Source organism: Apus apus, chromosome 3 (genome assembly GCF_020740795.1).
Source record: "Apus apus isolate bApuApu2 chromosome 3, bApuApu2.pri.cur, whole genome shotgun sequence".
Taxonomy (NCBI): Eukaryota; Metazoa; Chordata; class Aves; order Apodiformes; family Apodidae; genus Apus; species Apus apus.
The window spans coordinates 63,082,046-63,102,660 of NC_067284.1; the positions used below are offsets into that span (position 1 = coordinate 63,082,046).

The following is a 20,615-nucleotide window of genomic DNA, read 5'->3' on the forward strand; positions in this document are numbered from 1 at the left end:
CTGTGTCAGTGCAAAGAGGGTAAAAACTTGGAACTTTTCCAATGCAAGAACAGAAACTGCTATTTTGTAAGATCTAAAAAGCCTTCTGCACACAAAGTGCTGTTTGTTGTGTTTGTTGGTTTGGTTTTTTGTTTGTTTGTTTGTTTTCGTTTTTTTTTTGTTTGTTTTTTTTGCTGGTCAACATTATGTATGCAGGAAGCACCACCAAAAGACTGTAAATATGATGGCTAACTTTTCACCAGCTGAGATAAGACCCTGTTTTTATAGATGGGGAAGATATAGTGACTTTTGACCAAAGACACACTGGAGATGGGGAGCAGGGCTTACCAGCTTGCATCCTATCTGGTGACACAATTTTCCCCTTTGGCCTGGGTCATGATCCTGGATTGTATCCTTTCCCTCTGCAGATCATGTGGCCAGGTGGCCATCTGCAGCTCTGTCAAGTTCCTTTATTACTAATAAATTAATTCACTAAATTACACTGCATTGAGAGTACCAAAACCAAGTTATTTGTTTATTTATTTTTAATTATCATCTTAGTGCGTTCAACTTTTCAGCATTTTCCTGGCTTTATAACTCAGTGACATCTCCACAGCTATATAAGCTGTAGAAATAGATATGCAGCCCCAGGTTTTGTGGTTGCTCAACCCTCCAACAGTATATACCCCGATCTCAGAAGGAAGGAAAGGAGTTTTAAACCATTTTCATGTGAATTTTTAAAGGGCTGATCCGTATGCCTGACTTTCAGCAAGCAGAGCACACACAATCACTTTCTGTGTGTAAACAGGCGTGTCTGCGAAACCTCTGGTTTCCCTTGCTCCTTGTTAAAAGTATATTTTAGAAAGGGCCAGGGAAATCACAGGCTTTTAAGCAAATAATGAGTGAGTAGCACAAAGCAGTGCCCACAACCCTGGCCGTACCAGCTGCAGCCCCTGCCAGCTCTCTGCCCACGGCTCTCTCGGGTACATCCTGGGTACATATTTGCACTTCTGGTGCCTTCTCCTTCCAGGGCTGCTGGAGCATGTAGGGCAGGGGCAGTCCCTGGCTCCACCCGAGCCTCCTGACTTCCCATATTCACCTCCTCTTGCCCAGAAGGCAAGAATAGGGCCGTGGTGAGTGGCAGGGCTGGCGGGCAGCCATGGCCAGGGTGGTGGCAAGGCTGTGCCAAGAAAGAGCAGCAGCGGCTGGGCTCGGATCGAATAGGAATGCTATCAAGTATTTGAAGCAGGACTATGAAGCCCTGAAGCAGCAGTGCCTGCAGGCTGGCGCCCTGTTTAAGGATGAGGAGTTCCCAGCTTGTCCTTCAGCACTGGGTTATCGAGACCTGGGACCATACTCCTTCAAAACCCAAGGCATAATCTGGAAGCGCCCCACGGTAAGTGAGCTTTAAAACTGCCTGGTTTACTGGGTTCAGCTCTAATCAAAGCCAACATCCATGCTAAATCAAAGGTGAGCCTGAATATTCACTATTCCTGCATGGTTTTTTACTTCTATCTTGCTTTGCCTCTAAGGCTAGCAGAAGCAGGGCTGAAAAGGGGGTGAGAGGAAGAAACTGACATCTTCTAAGCACTTCCAAAAGCAAGAGTCCTGTAAGTGTTTCATGGGAACCTGCTTCCTCCCTGTCCATCCCAGCTCCATGGAACTACAGGTCTGGGGTACAATCCAAAGGTGGATGCAAAAACCTTTAGTGTATCCAGACAGGGAGCAGGACACATCAGGAGCCATTGACCATCAACTGGTCACACAGCGTGGTCCTGCCACTGCACACCCCTGGAAATCAGGCTGATACTTAAATAAAATTCTCTGCCTCACATCAAGATATCTGTAACAGTTAAAGAGCAACTGTCTGGAACTGTTATCACCCAAATACATATATTCTATAAATGGCCTTTCATTAAAAGTAATTTTCATCAGTGAAGATCAGATGCTGAATTTTTTTAAAATAAAAAATCTGAGCTTCAGAGATTTTTCTGCACTTCCATCTTTCAGTCATTTGTTTCTGTCTCTACTCTGCTCCTCCTTTGCCATTTTCTGCTTCCTTGGAACATCAAGAAATATTGAAAAACAAGGAAAGAAAGGAAACCCCCCAAACAACTTAGCTCCTTCAGGTGGGGAAAATTTGAGGCCTTCGATTTTTATTATTTTTTTTCACCTGGAAAGTGAGAAACGGAAACTTGGATGCTTAATAACTCCAAGTTTCTACCCTGGCAACCCTATTTGTACATTAACACCTCACTCTGGCACCTGGATTTTCGAGCAACAAGTACTGTGGTTGTTCCTCTTGGCTTTGCCTGCTCTGGGAGAACAACAGCCTTGGAAAACGCATTAAATTAGACTGTGCTTCCTCATGCAAGAATGACGTTTTCCGTGACACAGGCAGAGGCACAGTCACAAGTGTCATGTGGCTGAAATCCAGCCCTGCCTGCGTGGGACACCTCTGCCCTGCCAGTACTCAACAGAGTATTTGTCTATAAACAAGCAGTTTATGGACATTTAACCCACAAATAACAGGACCTCCTGGCTTGTCTCTATGTGTGTGGCAGAGCCCAACCTCATTGTAAGGCAGCACAAACTCTCTGCTTTGCCGTTCTATGGAGGGACCTGGATCTGACCTACTTTCAAAGCTGGTGGATCACTCCCTTCAGAGGTCACAGCCCTGCTCATTGCTTGGACTTTTTCAGCCAGGTGACAGGTTTCCATCTGTGAGTTATGCCCATGATCCCAGGCTGATGGAATTATGATTCATGGGTTTACAGTAAGAGGTGGAAATGCAGTTGTGTGAAAGGTGTATGTGGTACTTGGCAGTGGCTCAGAAAGGGCAGGTGTCTAGGTGAGTAATAGTCATATGCAGATGACTGCCACCAAGTGCGCTGCTTTGAGGGAGGAGAGGACATGAAGCCTTTTCTGCGTGGTAGGTAACCTACTCCTGCCTCGGATTCACTGACACAGCTGACCAGCTGGATAACCACAGAAGCAAAAAGGATGTAGCTGAGATCACACCTACTTCGAGAGGAGATTCACAAACTAGCTCTTCATCCCTCTCTCTCTCTCACACACACACACGCAAGTTCTGACTCAGTGATAGAGATGGTCAGAGCTGACAAGTGCGGATATCTGGGAGAGCAGGCAATGGCCTAAACCTTCCTCAGCACCCATCACCAAGTTAGGCTTCCTATAAACTACCCCTTGTTGCCATCCATAAGCTTATGGAAAAATCTCAGGAGAAAGGGAAGGGTTTTTCCTCTGGAGAGATGGTATTAACTTACAGATATAGACCATGAATTTTTGGAGGGCTCAAAGTTGGGACAGGAGGGACAGTCAGTGCCCAACCTACTTGGGCCAAAGGGCTTGGAAGAAAGCAAGGGGCCACCAATACAAGCATTTGCATGGTTGGCTTCCCAGGAAGTGGGGTCAGGGTAGGGGAACATCCTCTGTGCCTCTGGCAATGAAAACTCAGCACAGCTCCAGTGCTAGAGCCAGCAGTGACAATTGCAAACTCATTTCCACTGCTTGAGCCGAGAACACTGCAAAAGAAATTAAGACAAAAACACTGAGGCTGAATGTTCACCTCTGTCCACACAGTAGCAAAAATTCTCACCAATAGCATTGACAGTCTCAAGTAGAAAAGGACTCCAGGATTTGCCTCCAAAAAGTACATGCAGTTTTCAATTTAATAAGGCAATATTCTTCTGACATTATGTTAATCAGGTAGAGGACAAAGGATACATTTTTTTAAGAAATATTGGAAGTGTTTAGTTTTTATTTGAACCTTCACACTGAAACAATGAACATGAAATGTGGACTTTTCAGACCAGAAAGGATGATGCATACTTTGAAAACGTGTTTTTTCAGGAGTTATGTGCCAACCCTCAGTTTATAGTTGGAGGAGCTACTCGAACAGATGTCTGCCAAGGAGAGCTGGGTACGTACAGTGGTACAGCACTTCTGAACTTTACTTCGGAAGAGGGGTGGGGGGGAAGCTTAATTAAAAAATTTCTCATACACGGACCATTTTATCAGCACCACATTGTCTCCTGAGGGTTGGAAAGGTAATTATCCCTCTGTGGAACAGAAGACTGTCTTGCTTTTTATCCCTTGAGATAGATCTGGACACCAACATAATCATGAGAGCAATTGCCCTGTAGCAGGAGACTGGCCTTCGTGCCCAATAAGAGCAGTTCAAGGACTCAGGGGACAGAGGACAGAGAGGAAGTTTCACCCTGTAGCCTAGTCATTAGGGATTTTTATTTGGGAATCAGAGTAAGTTCCAGCAGCAGTTTCACACAAAACAAGCAGACAATTATCAAGAACCAGAGCAGGAACTGGTTTAGTACAGGGACCAGGGCTATCTGCTTGCAGGGTTGAGTTAGAGGCAAGGACCACTTCATTAAAAAATGAGCAGAGCACATAAACTTTGTAATACTACCCATAACAAGCAAATTGTTCCAAGCCCTTCATGCTGAATGCCCCCTCTGTCTTGCACTGCACTTGGTATCTAACTGTGAGCAGGGCCAGGAGTGGCCAGGCACTGGACACACTGGGCAAATGCAGCCCTGAATTAGAACCTGATGCTGATGAGATGCCTGTCAGACAGCACTCATCCTCTTCTGGAGATGAATCCTAGAAAACTTCTCTTACTCATCTTTCTCCAGCACTTGCCATTGTCTAAATAAATCTCCTGTCCAAGCGACCAGAAGGGAGCTGTGAGGGGGCTTTATTCCCTCTTGAAAGAGCTGCTGTAGCAGCCGCATTTCCTGCCTGCCTCGCTGGTAAGATCCAGCTCCAGAAGACAGCAGCAGCAACCTCTCCTGACTACATATAGAGGTGAGAAGGCTGAAACTCTTGTAATGAGAATTTGATAGATTAGACACAAAGAAATCAGCCTTTCTCCCTCCTGTGCTGCTCACTGCAGTACTCCTGACCTTACTGGTCTTCTAAACCATCCATTGTGCAAATGAGATTCAAACAATTTCTGCAAGTCATTGGAGATAAATAATACCAATGCTAGTCCTGTAAACACAGCACTATTAAAGCAATTGTTAAAAAATTCCCTGGTGTGTGGGCCTGTGCTCCAAATGCTAAAAATAAGATGCCAAATAATATACTTGCTCCAAGATATTTATGTGGTGGATGCTGGAACAGAGTATTGGGAAATTACTTACTGTATTTTAGGAGAATGGTTCAGATAAGTAATAAAACCAACATTTCTTGTCACCTCCAATTTGGGAAGTTTCTACAATAGCATACAAAAATAAATATCTTATTCCTGAAGTAAAACTTCATTTTCCTTGACAGTTTATAACCTAGAGGGCTGAAGAATATTATCTGCTCCAAAACTAGAAGAAGTCAATGCATGATTTGTGTTAAGCCCAGAAACTGAATGCAAATACCCTGAGCCCCTTTTTATTTCTGTCACCTCCTGACTGTCTCTGTGGACTCCCAGTCCTTTTTGCCTAATGGGCTTTCATTAGAGAGCAAAATCCATCAAATAGTGGAAACAACAGAACAGGGCCCAAAAGCCTCTTATAAATCTGCAGGTGATGCCTGTCTCTGGGCTTACCCAAGCCAGCCTTTGGTGGGCAGTATCCTAAGTGCTGGTCCTGAAAGCTACCCCTAAAACTAGGGAAAAAAACCCTAATACCTGATTTTGCTATGAACTTTCTTTTCTTTCTTGTTGTCTGAAAAATAAAAATAAAAATGTAATCCACTTTTATTTCTGCAAGGCTGCTTAAAATCACTTCCACACAGGTTGACCCTTCACAAAAATAAACTTCAGAATACAGGCACGAGACTTACCTCTTAGCCTTCAGGTATTTGCTTTACATCTCTGAGGCATACTATGTTTTTTTGGTATTTGTTTCAATACCTTGAATATCAAAGTCCTTGTTACTAAAGCGCACATGTAAAATGCTTCTGTTGAAATAGACCCCGATTACACACTCACATAAGCCATATATGTGACCCATTAACAACTTCTTTAGGGAAATGCAGCCTATTTTAAATTATCTTCTTTGACATGTTTCTTTTATTTTAAAAATAACACTGCAAGTCTGGGTTTATATGAAGAAACAAAACAAGAAAACCTGGAGTTAGTCTCACTCCATTAAACTTATTTCATTGACAACACTGTAAGCTAGATTAATATCAGCTTGTGAATTTTGATTGGAACTTGAAAGACTTGAAATAGTTTAAATGTTCTTTGAACCACGTCTTTTTGATAGCCTAGTAACAACTTGAAACACAGTCACATAGGCTTAGTTATTAAAGGTGACTTAAGAAGTTTTCTTGCAGCTGTCTGAATAAGTTAACCCCAGAATTGTTTGCAGAAGTTCTTAAGAATCAAGTGTCATATATTTAACTTAAAGAATATAAAACATACTCAGACCTGCTCAATTTAATATTAGCTTTCCAGATCTGCACCATTTATATTCATGGGGCACCTTTTGTTCTGAAGGCACCCCAGGCACTGCAGTTCCCTGGGCCTGGGCTGTCAGCTGCAGAAGCCAATGCAGAGGCACCAGCGCACAGCAGCTGAGAAGCCCACCCCCATGTTCTTTGTGTACATCTTGTCTGACAGGCAAATTTTAGATAGTTATGGGTAGGCTGGAGAACAAACCAAACCCTGACAGCTCTGAGATAGGTCTAAAACCTGTTGAGCGAGGCTTTGGAATTCCTGTAGGCAGAGGGGTGCTTAATAATACTGGGTTTGTTCACTTGTTTTGCTTTAGACTTTAACACAAAGTCTGATGTTTAACATCTTCTGATGCTCAGATCCATGGACTGAGTATATATGTCAATATATATCTCAAATGCCCATGGGTATTTGAGATCCTTGTTCTAACAGATAGACTCCCTACATCTTAAAAAATATGTTCACTGACAACTCTGAGACCCCGAAGAGAAGAAAATCCATTCCTTTGCTGAAGGCTCCTTTGCCTTTCTGTACACAGCTGCAGAGCTTAGTTCATTTTCATAGAAAACTTTTGGAAGCTTTTAGAAATTTCAAAGCAGGAAGAGCCTTTGCTGCCAGAAATTATGAAGCTAGTCAGTTAATTCTTCCTTGATGGTAGAATGCCCCAGGTATTGCAAGCTCTGAAGAAGGGCTTTCAGCAGAGACCAAATCTGAGAGTCAACTCTGCTTGACAAACAGGGAAGGAAGAGCCACATCACTGTATTTGGATCTGAACACCAGGCATTGCTGAAATAGCAACAAGCCAGAGTACAGTCAGGACAGAATTGGCTCCATACTGTCTAGCTAGATCCTGGAGCTGGACACTTGGACTTTTGGGTTAAACCCACCATCACCAGGTCAGTGAAGAGCTTAGATGCTCTGCATCTAGGCACTTTGATGGTAGCTAAAAAGAAATTGAGTGCTGCTCTGTAGCAACTGAAACTAATCAAATTTCTCATTTATTTTATGGCCTCTGTGATTGCAGTGTGCTTGGGTAAACATCATCAGTGTAGAGGAGTCACTCAGCTCTCAGGTCACCAAGGACTCAGTATTCTCTGCAGCAATTCGATTATCTCTGTAAACCAGAAGGTGCCTGCGTAGCACTGAGAGCATGAGCCATCTCAGTACATCTCTGAACAGCAAGTGATTTTATTTCAAGTACACTAATAGTCAAACTAATTCTCTGAGATCTTGGAGACCTAGACACACAGAGCTAAGCTTCACATTTACCCTTTCAACAAGACAATCAAGGTCAGAACTGCTTGTTTCAAATTTTTGAAAAACAAAACTGAAACAATTTTACTTCACCAATGTTACAAATTACTTCAGATCCAGGAATCAATCTGACTTCTTTTTAGCACATTCAGCAGCAGCAGCAAACACTGTAATTGGCACTTTTCTGAAACTTTTTTTCATGAAATATGAGACTGAGCAAAAAGAAGTTTATGTGCCTGTAGGTGATTTAGCCTTGCAGGGCTAATGCTGAGAAGACTTTTCTTTATTTTTCATTTATTTTTATAAGCTAAAAGACTACCATTTCAAAATCATGTAGTGAGTGGAAATGCTTTTTGATGTTGTAATTTTTCTGATTGTAACTGTATTGGAAAAACATTCTAATTAAATATTTAATTCATTGGTCAATCGGCTTAGTTTCCTCTCCCTCCAAAAATGCAGTTTTCAAGAAGGGAACCAAGTAGTTTCCTCACAGTCTGGAAAGTTACTTTTAACCTGAAGCTGAATCAGGACAAGTTTTAGTGGCCCTATCTAAGGTGCCTTTCTAGGGAGTTTGTGCTGCCACACTGTACTGTAGGTATAATAATAAATAAAACTATGAAGGCTACTGTTGGCAAAAGGATGACCAACTTCAAAAAAGGGAGCATATACAATCAATTTTTACATTTTTAGAACTAGTATTTTGTTATGCAGTAGGGCTGAGAAACCTCATTAATAGGCCAGGATCCCACTGTTGTGTGCAAGAACAGGCAACCTGAGCCGTTTAGACTCCATCCTGGACACTCTCCGGTGTGGATAGATTCCTGCATCCTTTTTACTTTCCATTAAAGTCTGTATCACAGGAACTTGAATGTAATATATTGCTTGTGTAACACCCCCAAACCATCTGCACTTAGGGCACCTCCTGCAAACCTTCCTTTTCGTCAGGTTACTGCCCAGCCGCTGATTTCCATATGGTTCCTTTCTGAGGGCAGGGTTGATATCTGTTCAGCCACAAGCTCAGATGATGATATTAGGTCTCCAGGTAAGGTTCAGAGACAGGACTCTGCATGGCTTAAAGCAGGAAGTAGCAATTTTTAAGGACAAGTTCACCACTGCAGTTCTCCCAATACAATTCTTTCCAGGCTTTGAGCAGACTTGCCCCTCATGCTTCTCTGGGAGGTTGGATTGCACGGTGTGTTTGTGGGAGGCAGAAGTGCCAATGCCACTCATTCTCCTAGATGCTAAGAAGTTAATCCATACCATAAGAGAGCTGTAAAGGATTTCATGCTGCATTTGGCATCTTATGGGGATGAGATTCTGAAATTGTTTAGTCTAAGTCAGGGAAGTGAAAAATGTATTTAAGGAAACCCCTCTCATTTCACTGATTCTTCTGCTTAATTGTGCATCAAACATACACCATACTCAACAAAGCCCAAAGCAGTTTCCCTTTCACTGGCTGTAAAAATCTGGACTGGACTAGGAAAGGGAAACCCTTCCAGGTGTTGCACATTAGGAGAGCACCAACTTGCTAATGCTACAGACCTTCTCTGGTCTCACTGGGGATGGAGGGACACAACAGGGACACCAGGATCTCCACTCTACCACCTTCTCAAAAATAGTCTTCTGTGCAGCTCAGCAGGCCAGGAACAGCCAGGGCAGCAAGAAAGTCTGGGAGCTGAAAAAATGAGTGCTTCAGTTCTAACTTTGTAAGACTTTCCATCTTCCTGCTCTGAAGAGACACTTCACTGACTTTCCACCATTGTTAGTATCTCTTCAAGGAAAAGCAGAAATTATAATGGCATGAAGGATAGACCTGTATCAAGAAAAGACTCAAAGGAACAGGTACAAAGCGGGTCTGAGAGTTCTCAGTCTCATTTTTTCCTGCATCTATGTTTTGTTGATGGAGGGGGTTCTTAAACTTCCCTACCTAGTGCTCTCCCAGTTTGGTTTGTTTTATATATAGGTACCTAAGGCTGAAAGGAACCTTCCAGGACAGTGAGCTGAGCCCTTTCCCACAGAATGTAAAATAATTAGGTTGAAGATGAGCTTGAGAAGGTTTTTGCTCACAGTTCTTGGCTGAGGCTTTTGGACTGTCTTCTATTTTTACAGCAGCAACTTTTTCTTATTCCCAGTTTAAACATCACATGAATCTTTTATTTTAATATATCTTCTCTTCTGCAAAGAAAATCTTCAAGTAAGAGCTCTTTGCCTCAAACAGTTTTAGTAGTGTTTCACCTGCCTCACACTGTCTCTACAAATTTCACTTGTGTAGAATCATAGAACCAAAAAATTATCCAGTTCCAACCCTCCTGCATGGACAGGGACACCTCCCACCAGATCAGTCTGCTCATTGCCCCATCAAACCCGGCCTTGAATGCTTCCAGGGGTGGAGCTTCCACAACTTCTCTGGGCAGCCTGTTTCAGTGTCTCATCACCCTCACACTGGAGAATTTCCTCCTGATTTCAAACCTAAATCTCTCTTCTTTCAGTGTAAAAACACCACCCCTTGTCCTCTCACTACAAGCCCTTGTAGTAAGTCCCTCCCCAGCATTCCTCTAGGCCCCCTTCATGTACTGGAAGGCTGCTATGAGGTCCCCCCGGAGCCTTCTCTTTAGGCTGAACAGCACCAACTCCCTCAGCCTGCCCTCATAAGAGAGGTGCTGCAGCCCTCAGATAATTTTTGTGGCCCTTCTCTGAACATGTTCCAACAGGTCCACATCTTTCTTATGCTGGAGGCACCAGAGCTGGACACAGCACTCCAGGTGGGGTCTCACCATGGCAGAGTGGAGGGGCAGAATCACTTCTCTCCATCTGCTGGCCCCACATCTTTTGATGCAGCCCAGGATGCAGTTGGCTCTCTGGGCTGTGAGCGCACACACTGGCGGCTCATGTTGAGCTTCTCATCTAGTACCACCCCCAAGTTCTCCTCAGGACTGCTCTCCAGCGATTCTCCCCCCAGCCTGTATTTGTGCCTGGGGTTGTGCTGACCCAGGTGCAGGACCCTACACTTGGCCTTGTTGAACTTCATGAGGTTGGCACTGGCCCCCCTCTCCAGCCTGTCAAGGTCCCTCTGGTTGGCATCCCTTCTTGCTTGGGTGTCACCCACACCACACAGCTTGGTATCATCAGCAAACTTGCTGAGGATACACTCAATCCCGCTGTCCACGTCTCCAACAAAGATGTTAAACAGCACTGGTCCCAATGCTGACCCCTGAGGGACACCACTTGTCACCTGCCTCCATTTGGACATTGAGCCATTGACCACAACTCTCTGGGTGCAGCCATCCAGCCAATCTCTTACCCACTGAGTGGTCCATCTGTCAAATCCATGCCTTGTCAGTTTGGAGACCAGGATGTCATGTGCAACAGTGTCAAATGCCTTGCACAAACCCAGGTAGATATCAGTTGCTCTGCCACCATCCATCATCTCTGTAGCCTTATCATAGAAGGTCACCAGACTGGTCAGGCATGACTTGCCCTTAGTGAAGCTGTGGTGGTTGTCATCAGTCACCTTCTCATTTTCCATGTGCCTTAGTAGATTTTCCAGGAGGATCTGCTCCATGACCTTGCCAGGCACAGAGGTGAGACAGACTGACCTGTGGTTCCCCAGGTTTTCCTTTTTCCCCTTTTAAAAACAGGGGCTATGTCACCTTTTTTCCAATCAGTGGGAATCTCACCAGACCACCATGACCTCTCAAATATGATGGACAGAGGCTTAGCAGCTGCATCCACAAGCTCCCTCAAGACCTGTGGATGGACTCCATCAGGTCCCATAGTGTGCACCTTCAGGTTCTTTAGATGATCATGAGCTTGTTCTTCTCCAACAGTGGGAGGGCTTTGTTCATCCAGTCCCTGCTTTCACCTGCTGTGGCCTTTGTGTTGAGGTTGGAGCACTTGCCAGAGAAGACTGACGCAAAGAAGTCATTGATAATCTCAGCCTTCTCAATATCCTGCATAGCTAGGTCTCCTATTTCCTTCAGGAGAGGGCCTACGTTTTCCTTGGTTGTCCTTTTACCCCCAACATACCTAAAGAAGCTTTTCTTATTGCTCTTTACATACCTGGCGAGGTTTAATTCTACCTGGGATTTGGCTCTCCTTACCTGATCCCTGGCTGCTCAGACAACCTCTCTGTAATCCTCCCAGGGTACCTGCCCTAGCTTCCACCCTCTGTATGTTTCCTTCTTTTTTCTAGGAGCTGCTTGCTCATCCACACTGGTGTCCTGGAGTTTTTTCCTGACTTTCTCTTAGTTGGGATGCATCACTCTTGGGCCTGGAGAAGGTGATCCTTAAATACCAGCCAGCTTTCATGGGGCCCTCTTCCCTCCAGGATGTTACCCCAAGACACTCTCTTGAGCAGATCCCTGAAGAGGCTGAAATCTGCCCTCCTGAAGTCAAGGGTACTAAGCTTGCTGTGAGCCCTCCTTGCTGCCCTAAGGATCTTGAACTCCACCATTTCATGGTCACTACAACCAAGGCTGCCCTTGAGCTTAGCATCCCTAACCAGCCCTTCCTTGTTGGTGGGAACAAGGACCAGCATAGCACCTCTTGTTGATTCCTTGACTACTTGGAAAAGGAAATTGTCATCCACGCACTCTAGGAATCTCCTGGATTGTTTGTGCTTTGCAGAGTTGTCTGTCTAACAGATATCAGGGTGGTTGAAGTCCCCCATGAGCACCATGGCTTGTGAACATGAAGCTGCTTCTATCTGTCTGTAGAGTGTCTCGTCTGTACTGTCCTCCTGGCCAGGCAGCCTGTAGCAGACCCCACTGTAATGTCACCTGTCCCTGCCTCCCCTTTAATCTTAACTCATAAGCTCTCAGTTGGCTCCTTCTCCATCCCCAGGGAGAGCTCCATGCACGCACAGCTTTATTAAAAAATCAAAACAGCAAAGCCCAAATGAGATCATTGAAATTACCACCATGATCAGCCTCAGAGGCCCTATGCAGTCTGTGTGAGTGGAAAATGAACAAAAGAGCTAAATAACAAAACAAAACAAGAATGAATTGCTGAGTAACACTGAGTCTGGCAGGACCTTGCAAAGCACTTAATTGTGGTATTTTAGTCTAGGGGGGAGCATGACATCATGTCTTAAAGATCAGCTCAGCAAAACAGGTTCTTAATGAGCATTTCTGCCTTGTGATGCATGTGGTTTTTAGGTGACTGCTGGCTTCTAGCTGCCATTGCATCTCTCACTTTGAATCCAGATGTTCTGCACCGTGTTGTTCCCAAGGCTCAGAGTTTCCAGAAGGACTATGCTGGGATCTTTCATTTCCAGGTACCTATATGATCAGGATATTGAGAATGTAAGAGGAAAATGCTAGCGTATAGCTAAAATAAGCTTTTTTGTGTGTTTGGCACAGGAAAAATATTCAAGAATTACAGTGTGCAAGTGAAATTGGTGGGGGGGAAGAGGCAAAGAAAAGTAGAACAGAGTTAAATAATGTTAAATGTCACCTGCTCATGGCTTGGTTCTGCTGTCTTACAGCAGGTAAGGGTCTAGTGGGTTATACAGGTTTTGTCAACTGAGCCAAACAATCATGCCACATGAATCAAGCCAAGCTCAAGCTGATGTGGCTTCTCCTCTTTCCCTTCCCTCCCCTCCCCACTGCTATGTCTGGGTTTCCTTGCCTGCAGAACTGGTGTGTGGGGACATACACAGCCTGCTTTGCCTATAAGTTAGGCTCAAGCATGAGCGGCGTGGATTGAGCTTGCACATCTAAAGGAGGTGTTTTGTTGAGGAAAGATTATTATTGAGCCTGTACCTATCCCTTCCTGCTCATCTCAGCGGAAGGGTTTTTATGTAAATTATCTTATTCCCTCTCATTTCAGGACTGCATCAAATTCTAGATTAAATGTTTCAGGTGTTCAGGCAAAAAAAACCCCAATGTTAACAATGTTTCACACATTTCCCAGTCTTTTCAGAATGGATTAGCAGTATTGACTGCTTCCACTTCAGGTGACCCTATCCTTGTAGCATTTTTACAGGGTTGTTATGTTGGGTTTTTTTTTTTCCAATGGATTTGGCCTTAAAAGAGTAGACAAGAAAAGACTTCATAGTATCCTGTGTACTCACCAGCTTTCAGGTCTCTCCACCATGTTAGCTCTGCATAGAACATAGACAGTGTTTCAGACGTTATGTGCAAGAAATTGCTGTTAATGTTACCTATCAGCAAAAGTTTAATAAAGCACTAAGAAACTTGCACAGTGCTTCACAGGGATGGGAAGAATTTGCCTCTGTTACAAAGGAGAGGAGTCCAACATGGGAATGGAACCTAACAGTGACAGATCCAAGGGGATCTGATGATGGGTGAAGAGGTGGGAAGGTGGTAGTATAGTGCTGTTATGTGCACACCAGCCCTCATAATCTTTTCCTTTCTTCTTTTCATCAGTTCTGGCAGTATGGGGAATGGGTGGATGTTGTGGTGGATGACAGACTGCCCACCAGGAACGGGAAGCTGCTCTTTGTTCACTCGGAGGAAGGCAACGAGTTCTGGAGCGCTCTCCTGGAGAAGGCCTATGCCAAGTATGGTGGTTAAGCAGGAGGCAGCACTCCTGGGTGTGCAGAAGTTGACTTCCCAGGTGGTTGTGGTGGTAGACACAACACACTTGACTGAAGTGCAGCCTTCTTTCCACTCATTTTTTACAGTTTCCATTTGGTCCATAAAGGGTACTGCCAACCGTCTGTTTCAATGAGCTTTACTTCAGGTCACACTGATGACCACATGGACCAAGGGATACTAAATTATAAACTTCTTTCTGAAGTGCCAATGCTGGTAGGTGGAGATGGCTCCTTATATAGTTCTTGTCATCTCCCCCACAGGCTGAATGGCTCTTATGAAGCTCTCACAGGAGGGTCCACTATGGAGGGCTTTGAGGATTTTACTGGAGGCATCTCTGAGTCCTACGAGCTGTGGAGGGCTCCTTCAAACCTGTACCAGATCATCCAGAAGGCTCTGAGAGCTGGGTCACTGCTTGGCTGTTCCATTGATGTAAGAGACTGTGTCTGCTTTACTCTCCTCACTTCTCATAGCTCTGGCCCATACTGTAACAAAAGCTCTGACTAATGTTAGACCTAGGTAGAAAAGTCTGAGTTAAAAGCAAACTACAATTAATTGAAGACTTTAACTTATTTCAGTTATAAAAACTTCAGACTGTGCTCTAAATAACAAACTCTCATCATGCATCCCTTTTTACAAGACAGCCTGTGATGATACTTTGAGCCATGAACTGGGGACTAGTTTTCCTGAACTCTGTTTTCATTCTCTGAGTATCTTTACTCATTCAAATTCTGTCTAATTTCAGCTCCAAACACTCAACTGCCAGAGACGAATTATTTGAGACACTTTACTGTAGCCTTTAGTCTGATTCTGGCTTTGGTTTTCAATCCTAAAGATTACTGACACTGGTAATACACTCTCTCACAAGTTACAGATTATGTTTGTACGTGTTTTGGGAACCCCATGCCGTGCACATCCCATTTCATTATCGTGTTCGAAATCCTGGTTCATGGCATATAGGATTACCAGAATTCAAATTTTGATAGGCTGGATCTCAGTCAAGGCAGTCTGGAGCTGAGTTCATGTCAACGTGGCTTTGCAGGTAACCAGGTCTGTTACTTGAGCTGGAAATGGGATTTAAGTTCGGACTTCATTGTACATTCTTGAATCTCTGCCATGCTAGGACTGCCTATTTAGGGGACGTGTGGAAACTGGAGGTGAACTTCTGCTGTGGATCTCACCTCTATTTAAGACACTTTGCATCAGGAATATTGGTATCCATTGTGCATACCACTTTGGGTATCTTCTGCCATACTCATTTCCTCATGAAAGCTGTGTTCACACTCAACATATAGTCCTAAATGTGTATACTTTTATTGCCCCAGATAACTAGTGCAACTGAAATAGAAGCAATCACAAGCCTGAAGCTGGTAAAGGGACATGCTTACTCTGTCACTGGAGCAGAAGAGGTAAGTCAGCTCAGGGCCATCATACAAAAGAGCCTGGGGTTGCAGTGCTGCAGTGCTTTCAACTTTCTGATGTCTTTCTGACTGAAAAAATAAAAATGTTGCAAACTTATGCAGCCTCTAACAGAAAAGGAAAGTACTTGCAGTATTTAGCCAGGTCAGAAGCTCTGTGCTGGTAGTTATATAGAGTACGCTGTGCAGTCTGCAATTTGCATTGTACCAACAGACCTGAATGCAAAAGGTAAAGATGGGCCAGGCTATTGCTGAAATAGAGGGTACAGCAAGGAGAAAGAGGAGGCAGCTGTTCCCCCACATGCTCATACTGTGGGAGGTGGGAGCATGTCCTTTGCTAGTCAGCACTAATGGGAAAGGAGTAGAAAAGCCTCTTTCCTCAACTCCTCCTTTAGTCTCAGCTTCACAGTGAGCCCTGGGTACTCCTGCTTCTCTGAAACGGGAGCCATTACAGAGGTGTCCCTGCCAAATAACCTCTCTCCAAACTCATTGTGGTGTGTGATGTCTCCTGCTTTTGAGGACATAGCTAGACTGCTGTTTTGTAGCTTGCAGGTTGCTGTCATCACATGAAATTGTGAGTGCTGCAATTAATGGTTCACTTGGTGGCATAGGATAATGTAAAATAAGGATTGAAGGCATCTAGGTGTCTTTTAACTGTTGCAAATAGTAATGGACTGCATCACTCAAGTATATGCCTTTTTTTATGCTGTCTGAAGAGCAATGACTGGAATAATGGAAGTGCTTAGGCTCTGTTTGTTGTGGATCTTTTAGGTATACTTCCGAGGACAGCCAGAGAAACTAGTGAGGCTTAGAAATCCCTGGGGTGAAGTGGAATGGACTGGAGCCTGGAGTGATAAGTAGGTTTCTATATGTCCCTGCCTCTCTCTCTTTTGTGTATTTTGGTATATCTTAAAAATTAAATTAAGACTATACAGTTAATCAAATCACAAAGCACATTTATAAGAGATACTAAATCAGTTGGAATAAAACACTATTAATTTACTAGCAAAGTTAGATATTGATCTGTCCTACCCAGCAGATGTTCCTCCATGCCTCAGGCAGAGCTTTCTAATAAGAAAGAACAGCCCATGTTTTAATTGTGAGCAGGCCAATGCAAGCCATTTTGCAAGATGAATTTTCTCAGATTGATCTGACTGGTTGTTGGATCTTAGTAGGATATACAAACCAGTTCTGTTCCTGGGAAATACAACAGGGCTAAGCCATTGTGCCTTCTCCTCAACTCACAGGTTGCTGGGTTCTACATCAGACCAACATTTGGTTTATACTAGAGAATCTTGAAAAAATGGGGACATTGACTAAGCTAAGGACCTCAGAAGTTTGAAAATCTATCAGAAACTGTCTGGTTTTCAACTGCCTTTGAATCTCATGAGAATGGCAGTGACAACACATCTTTTATTTTTATATTGAGGGTGGCATAAATTTTACTTATTTTGGGCCACAATGCATTTTTTCGTACAACACTGAGATTTCAGTTTCCTCTCTTGACTGACTGCAGTACCACTGCTGATGTTGTAAAGAACGTAAGGATAGAAAAGAAAGATAAATATTAGAATTATTCTTACCTTTATCAGAGTTGCTTTGCTCAGCCCCAGGATAAGGTGCCTTAGGCATGCACACATCTGAATGGGAAAGGAACAGTGCTGTTTTCTGCAGTACTTTTTATAATATCTTTTTTTTTTTCTTTTTTATCTTTTTTTTCTTTTTCTTTTTTTTCTCCTTAGGGAGAATACCAGGCATCCCCACAGACCTTATAATGGAGAAGCTCTGCCTGACTTTCAGGCTGTGTGTTACCCAATCCATCCAGTCTGCAATTTGTACCTTCTGGCACCTGGCAGTGATGATTCCGTTTAAGGCTTATTTGCTGCAAATATGGCTGCTATCTGATTCCAGCCCTGCATAGTCAGGTTGCAGCATGTCCTGCCATTGGGAGGGGCAGAAGGTTTAGTTGTTGCAGAAGTACACACGTCTTTACCAGCTGTAGCTGAAGACAGAGCCTAACTCTCTGATCTCATTGTAAGAATGACATAAAACTATACAAAGTGCTTTTGTGTTTTGCAGTGCTCCCGAATGGAACTATGTTGATCCCAAACAAAAACGTGCCCTGGATAAGCAAGTAGATGATGGAGAGTTTTGGTGAGAATCGTTTGGTTAGCTTAATGTCTTGGATGTTTCATGTGCACATATGCTTTTTAAGCAGTCCTTTTTTTAAGCAGTATGGAGAGAAACTGCCAGCACCAAGTTGGTTAAACATTACGTGTACCTTGTCAGCCTCGTGTTTATTTTCCTTCCCTTTCAAATATTACCTTTTATTAGAGCTTGCATAACTCAGTGCTTTCCCAAAATATAGAGACCAGATGGTAATAAAATTAATGAGGTGGCAAGAACGAACCTCAGCTGCTCTACACGTTGAGGTTTGGGGTTTTTTTGCCTAAGTGCTACACACTAATGAAAAAGTGTAGATTACCAGCTTAGGAAGGGACTGTTTACCCAGCCCTAATGGAAAGCCCATCCTAGTTAGCTGATTATTTGAATCAGTACTGAATCCCTGTCACTCTATCCTACACTGGAAAGATAAATGCCCACCATCTTTCAGTGCAGTAAGATGAATGGGCCATAAGGCACTGAGAAATGACAACAGACCTCTGCTTGCAGCATGAAGTGGTCAAGGTCTGTCACTCCTGCAAACCTACTAGGAATGGTAAAAACAAGAATTAAAGCAAAATATAAATTGAGACTGGTTTTTTTAATAGATTGACTCTTTCATAAGGGCCAACTCTTACTCCCTTTATCTCCCAGCACATTTTGTTCCACCAATTTTGGTGAATTTACTTATAAAGAGCAATACATGAGACATTGCCCATGGCTGGGGATGACAGAAGATGGCATGACTGAGCCCATAGTGTGTAGCAGCCATTGCGAACAGCTGCCTCCATGAGATACAGCTCATTCAGGGATTGGAAAATTTTGTTTCCCCAGAGCCAGTTCCAAGTTTCAGAGTTCAATGAAATGGGGCTTTGGGTAGGATCTGTAGTATTGATATTGGCTGCCCTGTTGGGAAAGACATCCATTTGCAGACACCTCGTCTACCACAGGCTGAGGGACTAACCCTGATCTTTTTGTGCACCAGGATGGCATTTTCAGATTTTCAAAGGCAGTTCACCCGCCTTGAGATTTGCAACTTGACTCCTGACACGCTGACAAGCAACAAAGTGAATAAATGGGACCTGACCCTGTTTAATGGACAGTGGAGACGGGGTTCGACTGCTGGGGGCTGCCAGAACTACCAAGGTGGAGACCTAGCCAAGTGGGCTCTTGGTGAAATACCAATAAAACAATAATAAAAAAATGCTTCTGAAGAGGAGGGACCTTTGGTTGGAAGGGCTTGGAGGTGGAGCTCTTTCTGCAGGGTTTAGATAGTAAGCAAAAGCTTGGCAGCCTAAACCAAGATCTAATTCACACTTATTTCCTCACTGGGGATTACCATCCCACTAAACAGTTAATTCATGGCTGTGTTTGTTGTGGTTTTTTCCCTCTGTCTGCTTTTCCTGCTTACATGGCTTTTGCTTCTGACTGGAGTGATCCTCCAAAGGGTTGGGTGGGACAGAAAAATGTCACGGTTCATCAGCAGTGTTGTTTTCCATTAATTTTTAGGTTAGACCTCTGGAGAGGCTGCCTGGCATCTGGTCCTCTTGCATCAATAACAGCCTCAGCCAAGGAAATTTCCTGGAGATAAATGAATGGCTAGAATTAACAATATCAGCTCCTCCCTGTTGGTCATTATTACCCAGGAAATAGCTTGGTGCTTTGATTTGCCATGACTCCAGTTGATATTCAGCAGAGTTGTGAAAACATAAAACCATAAAACATAATGGAAAGGGTTGGAAAAACTCCAGATAAAAGTCCTTCCAAAGAGAGAGTCTCTGTAATTCCAGTGACAGCCATCTTGGCTACAAGAACAATAAAATCTCCTTCTTTTTTTCTTCCCTTGGGAACTTTTAGCAACATACTGGACCAACCCCCAGTTTAAAATCCGGTTGGATGAACCAGACGATGACCATGAAGGAAGTCTGACTGAGCCATGCTGTACTATTCTGGTGGGCTTGATGCAGAAGAACCGCAGGAAACAGAAGAAAATGGGAGAATCTCTGCTTAGTATTGGGTATTCACTCTATCAGGTAAAGCTTGTTTCTAATTAAAGGCTTTATTGCCTGTTCTGATGCCCTGAAAAAATTAGCAATGTGCTACAAATTGTCAGTCAGCACTGCACTTCAATAAGAGCTGCATTTTGCAAGATGATTCAAATCCTTCTCTAATTTCTTCCTGACCCACATAGTATGGGAAAATTCAGATAAATTTGTCCCTCTTTAACAGGAGAGCAATGTAAAACTAGAGGCAATAATTTAGCAACAGTCTCATTCAAAATCTGAATGCAGGCAGGCTCAGGGGGCCTGGTAATTCCAGATAAGTATTTCTGATTACAGCCCATTGTTAGTGCCCAGTAGTCACTTGCTTTTTTTTTTTACTATTTTCCCCTTGCATTTGGAAATTGTTTTGATTTAATGTCTACCATGTTATTGTTCTAGTTCGGTAGTTTTGGGTTGGGGTTTTTTTGTTGTTTATTTGGGGTTTTTTTGTTGTGTCTTTGTTTTTTGTTTTGTTGGTTTTTGTTTGTTGTGGTTTTTTTTGTTTGGTTTTGGTTTTCAATTTTTGTGTTTTGTTTGTTTGGGGTTTTTTTGTTTTTGTTGTTTTCTGATTCTACCAGTGTTGCTTCTGTCTCTACAAATACAATGTAGGGAAAATATCTACAGCATCTAATTTCTGTGATGTGAGGGGACAGAAGCAAATATAAAAAATCCCATCCAGTATTATAATTTCCAAAATCATATCTGGAGAAAAGCAATTAAATGTTGTGTAGATTCCACTGGATCAAGATCATTAACCAGCACAGGTGGG

The 20,615-nt window shown here is 43.4% G+C and overlaps 1 protein-coding gene across 1 annotated transcript in view; it reads left to right on the forward strand.

Moving 5' to 3' along the window:
• The first annotated feature begins 1,138 nt into the window (after positions 1-1,138).
• The window catches only part of LOC127383079 (calpain-8-like), a 30,613-nt gene continuing 11,136 nt past the window's right edge, over positions 1,139-20,615 (forward strand). The window contains exons 1-10 of the mRNA XM_051615468.1: positions 1,139-1,375; positions 3,853-3,922; positions 12,823-12,941; positions 14,056-14,189; positions 14,487-14,655; positions 15,549-15,632; positions 16,413-16,498; positions 17,721-17,795; positions 18,790-18,950; positions 19,662-19,837. Coding sequence (XP_051471428.1) covers positions 1,139-1,375; positions 3,853-3,922; positions 12,823-12,941; positions 14,056-14,189; positions 14,487-14,655; positions 15,549-15,632; positions 16,413-16,498; positions 17,721-17,795; positions 18,790-18,950; positions 19,662-19,837 — 1,311 coding nt within the window. The remainder of the gene's footprint in view (positions 1,376-3,852; positions 3,923-12,822; positions 12,942-14,055; positions 14,190-14,486; positions 14,656-15,548; positions 15,633-16,412; positions 16,499-17,720; positions 17,796-18,789; positions 18,951-19,661; positions 19,838-20,615) is intronic.